The sequence below is a fragment of the Emydura macquarii genome, unplaced genomic scaffold, assembly GCF_026122565.2.
Source record: "Emydura macquarii macquarii isolate MOO-44397 ecotype Brisbane River unplaced genomic scaffold, CSIRO-AGI_Emac_v2 contig_2768, whole genome shotgun sequence".
In the NCBI taxonomy this organism is placed as follows: domain Eukaryota; kingdom Metazoa; phylum Chordata; order Testudines; family Chelidae; genus Emydura; species Emydura macquarii.
The window spans coordinates 45,980,314-45,992,480 of record NW_027132905.1 but is presented as its reverse complement, the minus strand read 5'-3'; the positions used below and the strand labels follow the sequence as shown (position 1 = coordinate 45,992,480).

The 12,167-nt window shown below is 47.2% G+C and overlaps 1 protein-coding gene across 1 annotated transcript in view; it reads left to right on the top strand.

Annotated features, from left to right (window-relative positions):
* The window catches only part of CASZ1 (castor zinc finger 1), a 114,200-nt gene that overhangs the window by 83,105 nt on the left and 18,928 nt on the right, over nucleotides 1-12,167 (top strand). The window contains exons 7-11 of the mRNA XM_067567402.1: nucleotides 929-1,101; nucleotides 1,905-2,773; nucleotides 5,676-5,817; nucleotides 7,183-7,246; nucleotides 10,211-10,371. Of these exons, the coding sequence (XP_067423503.1) occupies nucleotides 929-1,101; nucleotides 1,905-2,773; nucleotides 5,676-5,817; nucleotides 7,183-7,246; nucleotides 10,211-10,371 (1,409 nt within the window). The remainder of the gene's footprint in view (nucleotides 1-928; nucleotides 1,102-1,904; nucleotides 2,774-5,675; nucleotides 5,818-7,182; nucleotides 7,247-10,210; nucleotides 10,372-12,167) is intronic.

Sequence of the window (12,167 nt, the reverse complement as noted above, 5' to 3'; positions counted from 1 at the left end):
TTGGAAATAGCTAGAGATCCTTCCTCCCTCCCGCCCCCCCGGGTATTTGTTATTGCCTGTTTGAATCAACCTGGACTGAACCAAGAGGTGGTGTTTTCGTTCTCTTCACTTCTGAGATGGTGCAGACGTTGGCACACATTGTGCAAAAGAAGAAAGGGAAAAAATAAAACCCACAGTCGACAGCTCAGCAGGGGTGATGGCATTTTCAGATTCCACTGGTTTTTTACTCAATATGGCAAAGTTGCCCGCTTTGCCCAGAGGCAGGCAGGTTTTCAGCATTCTGTTCTCATCACACCATTCCCGCTCACTGCACAAGGTTAAAATTATTGAATAAATGACGTTGGGGAGTAATGGGGGAAAAGCCTTCAGTTCCCTGTGACCAGCTGCCTAGGATTTCCACTCTCGTCTGCAGCTAGCTACCGTAGACTATGCCCTAGCGCTGTGTCCAGCTTTCTCCACACCAACCCATTTCCCAGAGAGGGGAAATGAACAGATGAGGAACTGCCAGTCTTTCCAGTGCTCCACAAGTAGGTGAAAAGCTGGAGTAGAAGCCCTAAGTCTCTCCGAATCTTCCCAAGATGACAAAGGGTCCTGACAGTATTTGGCAGTCTGTCCAGCTCTCCTCAGGAACAGGCCCTTCTCTGTTCTGTCCCTGAGCAGTAGCCTTAATCTCTCCATGTCTCCCCCAATTCTCTGCCTCCTCCTATTCTAATTGTTTCATCCCTAGAGACTCAGGCTTTTATAAGACCTTTGCAGCATCAGTCCTTAGGTTGGCAACCAAAGCGATGACTCAATACTGAGGGGAAATGCACAAATACAATTAAAATATCTCTGCGTTGCTCGTATGTTTATTACTGCTCGTATTAATAATAAAGCAATAGGCTGCTCCTGGGATGGTTTGATGTCTCTTTCCCTTGGTCCCGGGCAGGTGGGCTGTAACAAGGTCTATACCAGCACCTCTGATGTGATGACCCATGAAAACTTCCACAAGAAGAACACACAGCTGATCAATGATGGGTTCCAGCGGTTCCGAGCAACGGAAGACTGTGGCACTGTGGACTGTCAGTTCTATGGGCAGAAAACCACTCACTTCCACTGCAGGTGAGATGGCGGGGGAGGGCAAAAATCCTGCATTATAGACACTCATCTGCTGGCCTTCTTCTGAAAAGTTGTAACCTTGGGATTATACACAGTGGGGCAACCAACCCAGGAAGGCCTCGCTGGATGTGAACCTCCCACGCATCCTACTGAAAGGACATAAATTCCAGAGTGGGTATAATTTGGAGAGTGTTCTTGTGGTAGGAGACACCCTGATCTCTCCCTGATGAATCAAGGCAAGAATGATAGAAATCTCTCAGGAAAGAGACCACTCTAGCTTGGCTTGAAAGGTCATCATTGAGGGTACAGTTATTACAGTATTAATGACACTTGCACTTCAGAGTTTTCTCTAGGCACCAGCCATCCAGCATTCCTAGCTTGGTCCAGACTCTGCTTTCAGCTACGTGAGTGCCCTTCCAATGACTCCCACCCCCCGTATCATCTGAGAGAAAATCAAGGCACAGCTAGGGCCTATGTTTGTGTCTAGGAATGACCCTCAGTCTGCCTTGGGCTCATGTTCTGTTTGGAATGGCTGGTGAGCAGGGCTGGATCCCTGCCTCTATTGTGTTGGCCATTCTTCAGAATGGGGGCATTATCCCAGCTCTCGTACTTAGTAATATCCTTGCTTCCCTTGGCTGGAAAGATCTTTCTTAGCATCCCAAGCCAACCCTAAGAGGGGCCAAGAGGGGTCACTGCCTTATACCGTACTGGTCCCAATCCTAAGCCCGGAGGGAATGCAAGTGACACAACAGCCCCTTGGTGCTCCCAACTCATACAGCCACCCACCCTCTTCTGTGCCCTTGTAGGCGACCTGGGTGTACATTCACTTTCAAGAACAAGTGTGACATCGAGAAGCACAAGAGCTACCACATCAAGGACGACGCCTATGCCAAGGATGGTTTCAAGAAGTTCTACAAGTATGAGGAGTGCAAGTACGAGGGCTGCGTCTACAGCAAAGCCACCAACCACTTCCATTGTATTCGGACAGGCTGTGGCTTCACCTTTACCTCTACCAGCCAGATGACCTCCCACAAGCGCAAGCACGAGCGCCGGCACATCCGCAGCTCGGGGGTGCTGGGTCTCCCCACCTCCCTCCTGGGAGCCAAGGATAACGAGCAAGAGGAGTCCAGCAATGATGACCTCATTGACTTCTCTGCCATGAGCTCTAAGAACTCCAGCCTGAGTGCCTCCCCTACCAGTCAGCAGTCTTCCGTCTCCCTGATCGTCCCGGCTGCGCCCTCTTCTGTCGCTGAGCTTGCCTCCTCTCAGGCCAGCAAGCCCACCAACAGCATGCCTCCAGCCACAAAGATCTCCAGCCTGCTCTCCCAGGCCCTCCCCAGCAATATACCTTTGGCCCTGGCACTCTCCAACTCAGCGCTTCCCGGAACGGCAGGCTCCTACTTCCCCATCATCTCCAGCCGGGTCTCCACGCCACATCCAGCCAGCTCAGCCAATCTAATGACTGGTGGTTCCTCCAGCACCAATCCAACATCCTCTACTGCTGCCAATTCCCCCTCCCAAGCCTTCTCAGGGTCCAGTGAGCCGACAGCCACTTCTTCCCCAGGTCCAGCAGCATCCATTATGGAAAGGATCTCCGCCAGCAAAGGCTTGATCTCACCCATGATGGCCAGGCTGGCAGCGGCAGCCCTCAAGCCATCCATGGCTCTTGAAGCAGGTGAGCAGCCCACCCTCACCCCATCGCACCGGGTAAATGGTGGGCGAGTGGAGAGGCCTGATTTGAAAAGAATGGGTCTATTTAATGGGCCCCCCACTGGCAATAGGGTTTGGGGGTGGGTTGTAAAGAACATTGCTGGGAGAAACAGTTCAGCCATGTCTAGATAAAGCGTTGGGTGCCAAGGAGGAGCATTGGCTTGGGGGGTTTCTGTGGAACCTGACTGCCTCCATGGAGCCAGGAGGGAGACAGCTGCTGCCAACACATAGGGCAGGCTCCTCTCAGCCCTGGAGGAAGAGCATTCTCCTGGGTGGTATCTCCCTCCCCATTTCACTGTAGACTGGAAAGCGAGGAGCATTTGATTCAAAATGGAAATGGATAAAGAAATCTCCAGAGTCCCAGGGTTATAGAGCACCCCTGAGTCATGCTTCCCATGGTCCATCTTGAGGATCCGAGCGCTGGGTCCTGACAGCAGCCTTGTCCTCCCCTCTTTCCCGCAGGAGAGCAGGGTGAGTCAGACCAAGCTGATTCTCACAGCCCAACATGGCGCTCCCTCCCTGCCCGCCTCTGTTTGTCTGTTTCCTGGATGGACTCAGTTCCAGTATCCTGTTATCCTGTCATCGCCCTCTTGTCCCTGAGACTCACTTGCCTCTCTTCCCCCGCCCCCCTCCAGCTACTCCTGCTGGACCTCTGAGATGGGTGAACACCAAGCACTGTCTCTGCTGTTTGCTTGGTGTCCCGAGCACCAGCCATGAGTCCTTGTTGATACACACCCCGATCAGAATCTTTTTCAGTTGATTGAGAGCATCTGGTGAGGCTGAACTTCTGGTCCTTAGGAAAACAGGGCAGGGCTGAGAAGTATTAGGAGAAAAACTGGACCTGGCCCAGGGAAAAAGACAGCAGCAAGGACCTTTCATTGCTTGGTCTTTTGCTGTATATGATCCATGAAGGATCAAGGGGGCTGTGACTGGTGGCCGTTCTGCATAAGAAAGAAGGCTGCACTCCAGGGGAGGCAGGCAGGGCTGTCCTGGAAAAGGGGGAAGGACTGTGAAGCCAGTGAAAGGCCGAGGGGAAATGGAGTCAGAGAGAGTTCTGTGTCCAGCAGCTTTCAAGACAATTAGGAGAGCTGCAGATTTTCTCTGATGAGATGAGCTGCACCAAATGACTCTCTCCCCCTCACCTTGCACCGCTGCTGCAGTAATTACAGGACAAGCAATGGCGTTAGCTCTGGATCTATGCCAGGAGGTGTGCTCCTCTGAGACGTCCAATCCACCCAGCACTCTCTTCTCACTGTGGCTCATTCTAACTCCCTCCTCTCCCTTTTTTTCTCTCTTTGGCTTGGAGTGGATGAGCTTCTCCCATTGAAACATCTGCTTGATCCTCTTAGGAACCACTGTGTTGTCTCCCAGATGGGATATTTTACCTTCCTTGGTCTGACAGGCAGGTTGCTTTCCTTCCTTGCCTCCCATCTCACCTGCCCATAGTCCCTTGGCAGTCTTCGAGAAGCAGCCTGGATCCATGGCAGAATGGATCCCCCCACTGGGACTAATGAAACCTTTCTTTGCTGCCCTCTAGAACCTAAGTAGACAGTTAATTTGCAGCCATTGCTTTTATCCAGAACATTTCAGGCCCCTTCCAAAGAACAGGGCCAGACTGCTCTAAGTGACACGACTGTAAATCCAGAGCAACCCAACTGAAAACAATCAAGTGCCTCTGGGTTTACACTGATGTGACCAAGAGTAGGAGCTGGCCTGCAGTCCCCAGCGACATCAGACTCTGCCCCCACAATTCCTCTCTCCCTTCAGGGCATTGAAAACCTTTCCACTGTCTGGTGCCTGCAGCAAGCTGGTTTGGTTGGGGTGTGTTGCCTCTGCCTCCCCCTTCTCAAACGAGAGTCCTTGCTGAATAAAGAAGACATGAGAGTGAAATGATCTGGTTAAAAGGGGAAAACTTTGAAATACTTTTTTTTCCTTATTCTTAAAAAATTATTTCCTAAAACACAGAAAGGTCATTGAGGGAGCTATTTTCCTTTATTTTTTAATAAAATGCCACTTGCTGTCTGTGAAACAGCCCACCGTCAGCTGTGGTGCCTGAGGGGAAATTAATATTTTAGTCACTTGGGGATTACGGGAAAAAGCTCAGCGGACATGTTCCTGTCAGCAACTTTTTTCCCCCTTTCTTTTTTCCTGTCGTCTTCTTCTTACTTTCATCTTTCCCACCATTTTTTCTTTCTTCCATCCTCCTTTATTTTTCTTTTTCATTCCCTTCATTTAAAAAAAAATGTCATAGTTTTTTTATTAAAAATATATATATATATATATCCTTTTCATCGGGACAACTTGATGGGAGAAAGGTCACGCAGTTTGAACCAATCTGATTGGCTGTCAGCTTCAATAGACCTGACACAGCAGATGTTCCTTCTGGGCATGCTCAGTGGAAGGCCGGAGCGGTCGCTAAGGCAACGGTGAGATTGGGGAATGGAAAGGGGGCTTGACTAGCAGTCGAAAGCTGCCACATTGCCTCAGCATTAACAGCATCTTTAATAAACGCTTAAGAGGCAGCCCCGCAAATTAGTTATGACAGTTTGTGCAGAGAATCAGGTCTCCCCCACGCTCCTTCCGCCCTTCTCCTTTAAAGGGCCCGTAGCTTGGACAACTTTGACATAATTTTGCAATAATTATCACTTGAAGAATTTCCATGCTGGAGTGGACGTCAGAACCCATCAAGTCAGCCCAGTGATAAATGCTGACCAGCAACCCGGTGGTTCCCTTCCCCCCACTTGGATTTTTTCTTCTTTCCCATTATTTCTTGTTGGGGGTTTAATTCATTTATTTGTCTCCGTCGCTTCTTTCTGCCACTTATTCGTGTATTTTTCATGTTTCTCTTTGGTCTCTGTCTCCCACAGGGAACGGGCAACTGATGACTCCCGGCCGATTCAATCCGGTTCAAGTGAAGCAGGAGCCTGTGGAGAATGTGGTGTCCTCCTCCATAGCGACCCAGGATTCCTTGCAGGAGCACAGCCTGGACCTGAGCGTGAAAGATCACGGGTGAGAAGGAGAGGTTGGGAGACTTGGCCATCCACTGAGGTGCTCAACGGCTATTCTCACATCCAGTAACACAAGGGAGAACGGTTTGATCTAACTTGTTTTACCTGTGGCGCTAACTTGTGCTGAATCAGGAAAATCTGTAAATTGAGAGGTGAAGAGCTTTAGTGTGCCCTGGACAGCTCCTTCAGCCTCCCATGGCATTGTAAGATGTCTGTTCTCTAAGGCATACTTTGCACTCAAAAACTCCCATTGACTTCACTAGGCCTTGTTTGTGGATCGAAAGCTCCAGTAACTTGGAACTCATCCTCCCCTAAGTTAGAATGCCAACAGGCCTTTGGCCAAGCTTCTTCCCCCAGCATAGTCTGTCTGCTACCACCATCACCACCATATATTTGATTGAAGACTAATGATGTATCTTCATTAAGGTCCTAATCCAATGTCAGCTGACAACCATGAGAGTATTTCCATTGACTTCTGTGGGCATTGGATCATGGCCAGAGTGAGAAATGGTTGGGGAAACATCAGCTACATAAAATGGCTGGTTGTCTCGCTCATCCTTGCAGATGGTTAGCACATCCTTAGAGCCCTGCAGGTTTTGATGGCCATGTTGGCGCATTCTGGAACTCATGAAGCACCTATCCAACAGTGCCTAGTACTCTTGCTGAGAGCAAGAGCTTTTGAGTCATTTTCCAAGGACTGAGTTGTGGAATGAATGGCCTTTGAGGGACTGGCTGAACCAGGGCAGCCAGCAACACTTGTGGTTTCCTCTCCTTACTGAGGTTCAGCCATGAGCTAAAGACTTTGTTCCAGTTGTTATAATCAGCAGGTCCTGCTAATGCTTGTAAAATACCTGGGTTGCCCGTGTGTGTCTGTATAAGACATTGCACACAAATGCCCTAGACTTTTTTGCATTGCCTCTCCATCTGCTATAGAGAGGCCTCTCAATTCACATTGGTACCTTGAGGCTTTGTTGTAGGAGCCCTGAGTATTCTGTAGCATGTGTGTTTTAACAGTCCTGCCTGGCCTGGGGCAGGACAAAGCATAGAGCAGAGAGAATGAGGAGTGAGTTAGGTGTCACATGATGAGTAGGGAGCTGGGCTGGACACTGGAGGTATGAACTGGAATACTGAATGGCCAAAAGATCCATCTTAGCTCTGGATGCTTGAGATCCTCTTCCCTTGTATCCTAGCTACCACACAGAGCTTGACCTGCCCAAGGGAGGATGGTCATCATCTCTTCCTCCAGATGCTGGGGAGTGCGTGTGTGGGGAGGGAGAGGACACAATTTGAAGGGAGAAGAATTAATCTCAGTGCTCACGGTCTCTGTGCACGTCTTAACTAAACCCTATTGGTTTGTGTGTTCCAGTAATGAATCAAATGGCCACACAGTCTCAGCAAATTCATCTCTTTTATCCTCGCTTATGAATAAGGTAAGAGCCATCCATCAAATGCCTCTCATTCCCCCCACCAAGAGAAATTAAAGCCGCGATGGTGGGGGGGAAGATGCGTTTGTTTTTTAATGTTTTGCCTCTAATAAGATGAGTTTGTACCATTTAAATTTTGAGACCATTTGTCATCGGGTATAATTTCAGAGCCCCTGCTTACGAATTAATTTAATGAACTGGCTGAAGAAATATATCGCAGCCTCTGACACCTTTTTTATTCCTTTTAGACAGAGGAGGGCTTGAAAGAATTTTTTTAAAATTTGATTTCCAGAACCTGGCAACTTCTCTCTCTCTTTTTTTACAGTTTCCCTTTTTATTTATTTACTTTAAAACATTTTTTTCATGGGGGCGGGTGAGTCATTTGTTTTTGTAAAAGAGGCCAGAAGAAGAAGAAGAAATTACAAGTTTTGAGCAAAAATCATCAATTTCCGCCTTTCTAGCGTGAGTAATGATGTCCAACTGAGCCTGCTCTACCACGCGCTGGAATATTTATTTTAAATAATGCACGGTCTCTTTTCCTTTTCTTTTTTTTTCTTCCTTAAATTATACATCATCTCAAATATATTTTTCCCTTCCACATGATACATTTTACTATAGCGAGATTAATTTTGCTACTGTATACAACTGTGTTAGCGATCAGGGCAGCCTCTGAGCCACACTTTAATATCCTACTGTGTGATAGGCTTTAGAGGCATAACTACTGCCATCCCCTTGGCTCTGGGCATTATATCCAACAAGGCCATATAACCCTCAAGAAAGGGCAAAGTGACTTTGTCTAGTGCTCTCCCTCCTCCTCCCTCTTTTCTTCCATCGGCCTTTTACTCTCCATTTTTTCATTTTCATCCATATGTCACTTTTCTTCTCCATTCTGCTTTTTCCTCCGTTTGGTTTTCAGTGGCTCCTCTATTACTTAGTTTCTCATTTAAACAAATCGCCCCTATGTTTTTTGCACTTTCATTTCTTCACACACACACACTCTCTCTATATATATATATACCTTCCTTCCCCTCGTGTGTGGTCCTGGATCTGCAGCTCTTACTTCTGTGAGTAGTCCCACTGGGTCAGAATCTCCATTGCCTGGCATCTTGAGTTATCCACAAGGCCCCGACTGAGAAAAGCTTAACTTTAAATCCCACGGAAGTCAATGGTATTTAAGCACATGTTTAAAGTTAAGCACTTGCTTACGTGCTTTCCCAAAGCAGGTATCTTATTTCTGTACAAAATAAATGCAGTCTGGGTGTAAAACACTAGTAAATCAGATCGGTATCATTTAACAATATGCACAGGGATAAATGGTGACATAAAGTGCAAGGCAAGGGAGAATCCAGTCCATTGACTTCAGTAGGGCTAGTCACAAGAGCAAAGGTTACAGGATTGAGCCCGATGTGACAGTGTGTGTGTGTGGGTCTCTCTCCCTTTGTCTGCTCCGTAATGTCTCTCTTCTTACAGAGGAATTCTTTCCTTCTTTGTTTGAATTTCTCTTTTAAAAATGCCCATCTAGGAAACTGAACTGAGAGCTCCAAAGTCTCCAAAGAAATAAGACAAACTGAATTTCCAACTCCCAGCCTCTAAGGATATATCTACACTGCAGCTGGAAGTGAGCCTTCCAGCCTGGTTAGACAGACTCACACTAGTGGGGCTTGAGCTGGTGTGCTAAAAATAGCAGTGTGGCCGTTGCAGCTCCAGTGCAGACTCAGGCTAGCCACCTGGACTCAGACCCAGTTGCAGCTTGAGAGCCTGAGCTGCTGCCAAAGCTGTAACATCCACACTAGCATGAGTCTGTCTGCCTAGTTGGGAGGCTCACTCCCAGCGGCAGTTCGACATATGGTGAGAGTTGCAGCCTCCAGTTGAGAGATGTATTGTAGCAGCAGCGGCTTCACCTTCTGGGGGTGTTCACAGAGTTTCAGAATAGCCAGAGATCCTGTCGTGTGCGGCAGTTTGTTATGCAGTTTATTCAGGGGGCTGTCAGGCTTAGTTAATTAATGTTTATGAAGGGTTTTGCGTGGAGGTGATTTCTAAATGCAAAACTTGGGCCCGATACTGCACTTCATTTGTGCCGGCAGTTCCACTGACTTTACTGGGGCTGTTCATGTGAGCAGGTGAGCCGGATTGGACCCTGGGATGGTATTATATTATATGTTATTAGGAGATAGTTTGCTGGCTTAACACTATTAAGTAACTTCAGTTTTTCAGTGTATGTCTTTTTTTGTACAGCCTATGCCTGATCCTGCCAGCCCTCTGTGCTGGAATCAGTCAGAGTCAGTCTCTCTCTCTCTCTCTCTCTCTCTCTCTCTCTCTCTCTGTGTCTCTCTCTCTCAACACATGCACACATCCCTGTCTATACATTAAACACAGAGGGTGAAATCATGACTACACTGAGATCATTAGGAGTTTTCCCCTAGACTACAATGGAGCCGGGATTTTATATATCCTTTAAATAAATACATCTTACAGTCATTTTATAGGAGAGAGAGAGTGCCATTCTGTGGTTAAAGCAGGATGGTTGGGAATCAGAATTTGTGTTTCTGCTATTGAATTTGCCACTGTGGGGCTCAAGTCACCTGGGCTCCAATCCTGAACTGGAAACATGGAGCCAAGAATTTTCTTTTCGGCTCAGGGGGTCTAGCCACCTGGTTCTCAGTGCAGGATCAGAGCCCATTTCTTGTCTCTGAGTCCCATCTGTAAAACGGGGATAATGCTTCCACACCTGATGCAGGGGCTGTGAGGATTTGATGAGTGCTAAGTGCTTTGAGATCCTTAAGTGGAGGGTGCTGGAGAAGGGCGAGGATGAGTTATTGATTTGTTCTGGAGCAATGTGCAGCCTGTGCAAGCCTCTTGCCTTATCTTTCCTTTTAATCCTGAAAAAATAGCATTTCATGGGACGCTTTTGAGTGGAGCCAGATTGGCTGGTGACCTGTGTCTGATGCAGTGTGCATGTTCTTGCCACAGATGAACCAGTCCAACGCCAGCCTTGGCAGCCTGCCAAGCTTGAAGACAGAAGGAGATGGCAACCAGGTGGGGGCTGGTGAGCCAACGCAATATCTGGGCAAAGCAGTGAAGGCGCTTGTTCAGGAGAAACTCTCTGAGCCCTGGAAGATGTACCTGCGCAGGTAAGGGGAGCATGGAACTGGGCAGAGAGGAAAGGGAAATTATTTCCCGCACAAGGGGCCAACTCTTGTAGAAAATTTTAAGACCACTTACAGTCCCACCTGGATTCAATTCAGTCAATGACATTTGAATTTGAGGTCCTGATCCAGTGAGGTGCTGAGTACTCTCTCCAGTGCTCTGAGCCCTCTCAATTTCCTTTGACTGCAGTGGGGGAGAATTAGATACTTAATATCTTGCAATAGGTGCTCAGCACCTTGCAGGTTGGACCACAACCTGGGTGGTATGTAACAACACAGACTCTCATGTGGCTTGAATGCTATGGCATGCACATTCACCCTGAAGCCCTCTTCTATATACTATGCGGTGAATCCTAAGGATAGCCTGTAGCTGTGCGCTTCAGCAGTGAACCAGTGTTAGACCATGCACAGTTAATACATGAAGATCACTGTAGCCTTGAGAGTACTTGCTGTGGAATTAGCGCCTCGTCTGATTCTGTGAGTGGGCTACTGATATAAAGAAGGCAGTCCAGGCAGCACTGTGCAGATGATTGGTTCTTGCTCTGAGGAACTGTTTTTCTTGTAGACAAGGAGGCTTGCAGGGAAAATGGAACAGGCATAAAACTCACCCACACAGAGACACATGCGTGCCCAGACAGACATATGATTTGAGCACACATGGATACAGCCAACCAGACATGTATGGGTTTGTGCTCCGACACAAACACACTTGACTACAAGCACCTGTGAACATTTTATAGAATTGCAAACCGTGACGATGGGAAAGATCTGTGAGTTTGTGTAGTCCATCTGCCTCTGCCACTGCAAGATCAGTCCCTGCAGTCTGTTTGTTAGTGTTTTGTCCAGTCTAGTTTTAACTATGCCAAGCAATGTAGCTGCCTCCACACCTCTTGGAGGATTATTTTATCACCTAATACATTTCACTGTCAGGATGTTTATTCCCTGATATACTGCTTGAATTTTCCCTTTCTTAAGTGTGTTGCAATTCTCCTAATTATACCCCTTGAACCACAGTAGTTAATTCCTTTAATCTTTAATAGTTAATTCTTTTAATCTCACTTTGTAAATCAGTCACTTCAGCCCCCTGCTTGTTTCTTTGGTTCGGTTCGGTTTGATGTGAGGTTTTTTTTGGTTCTCTCTGAACTCTGAGGTGCCCAGAACTGGATGCACTTGTTAAGGTGATATCAAACGACAGGGAGTGTAAGTTCCCTGCTCTATGTATGCAGCCCAAAACTGCACTGCCTTTTTTTCATCCATCTCACATTGCACATTGTATCACATTTGCTGTCCACTGTTTCTCTGGGTCTCTCATTGCAACATTGCTTTCTAAGTTCCTCTCCTATAAATATCCCCCCAGATGGATTAGCTGCATTTTTCCAAATATGAATCTCAATTTGTGATTTTTTCCCTAGTCTCCTTTGCATTATTTCTCTCCTCTTACACTGGTGCGTCCAGCTCCTCCCAGTTTAGTATCATCTGTGAATTTCATTAACGTACTATTTACTCCTTCTCCTAGATTACTAATGAAGATGTTAAATAAGCTCAGCCCTAACCAGACTCGTCCTTGCAGCACTCACGAGATACCTCCTCCCAGCTCAATACATTGCCATTTGTCATTACCCTTTGTTTATGGTCCTTCAGCCAGTTTTCGGTCCATGCGGCAGCGTTCACATCCAAGCCAATTTGAATTAATTTTAAGCATATGTGAGACTTTCTATCAAAATGCTTTACTAAAGTCCAAATATATTGCAGTCCTTCATCTGCTAATTTTATAATTCTAT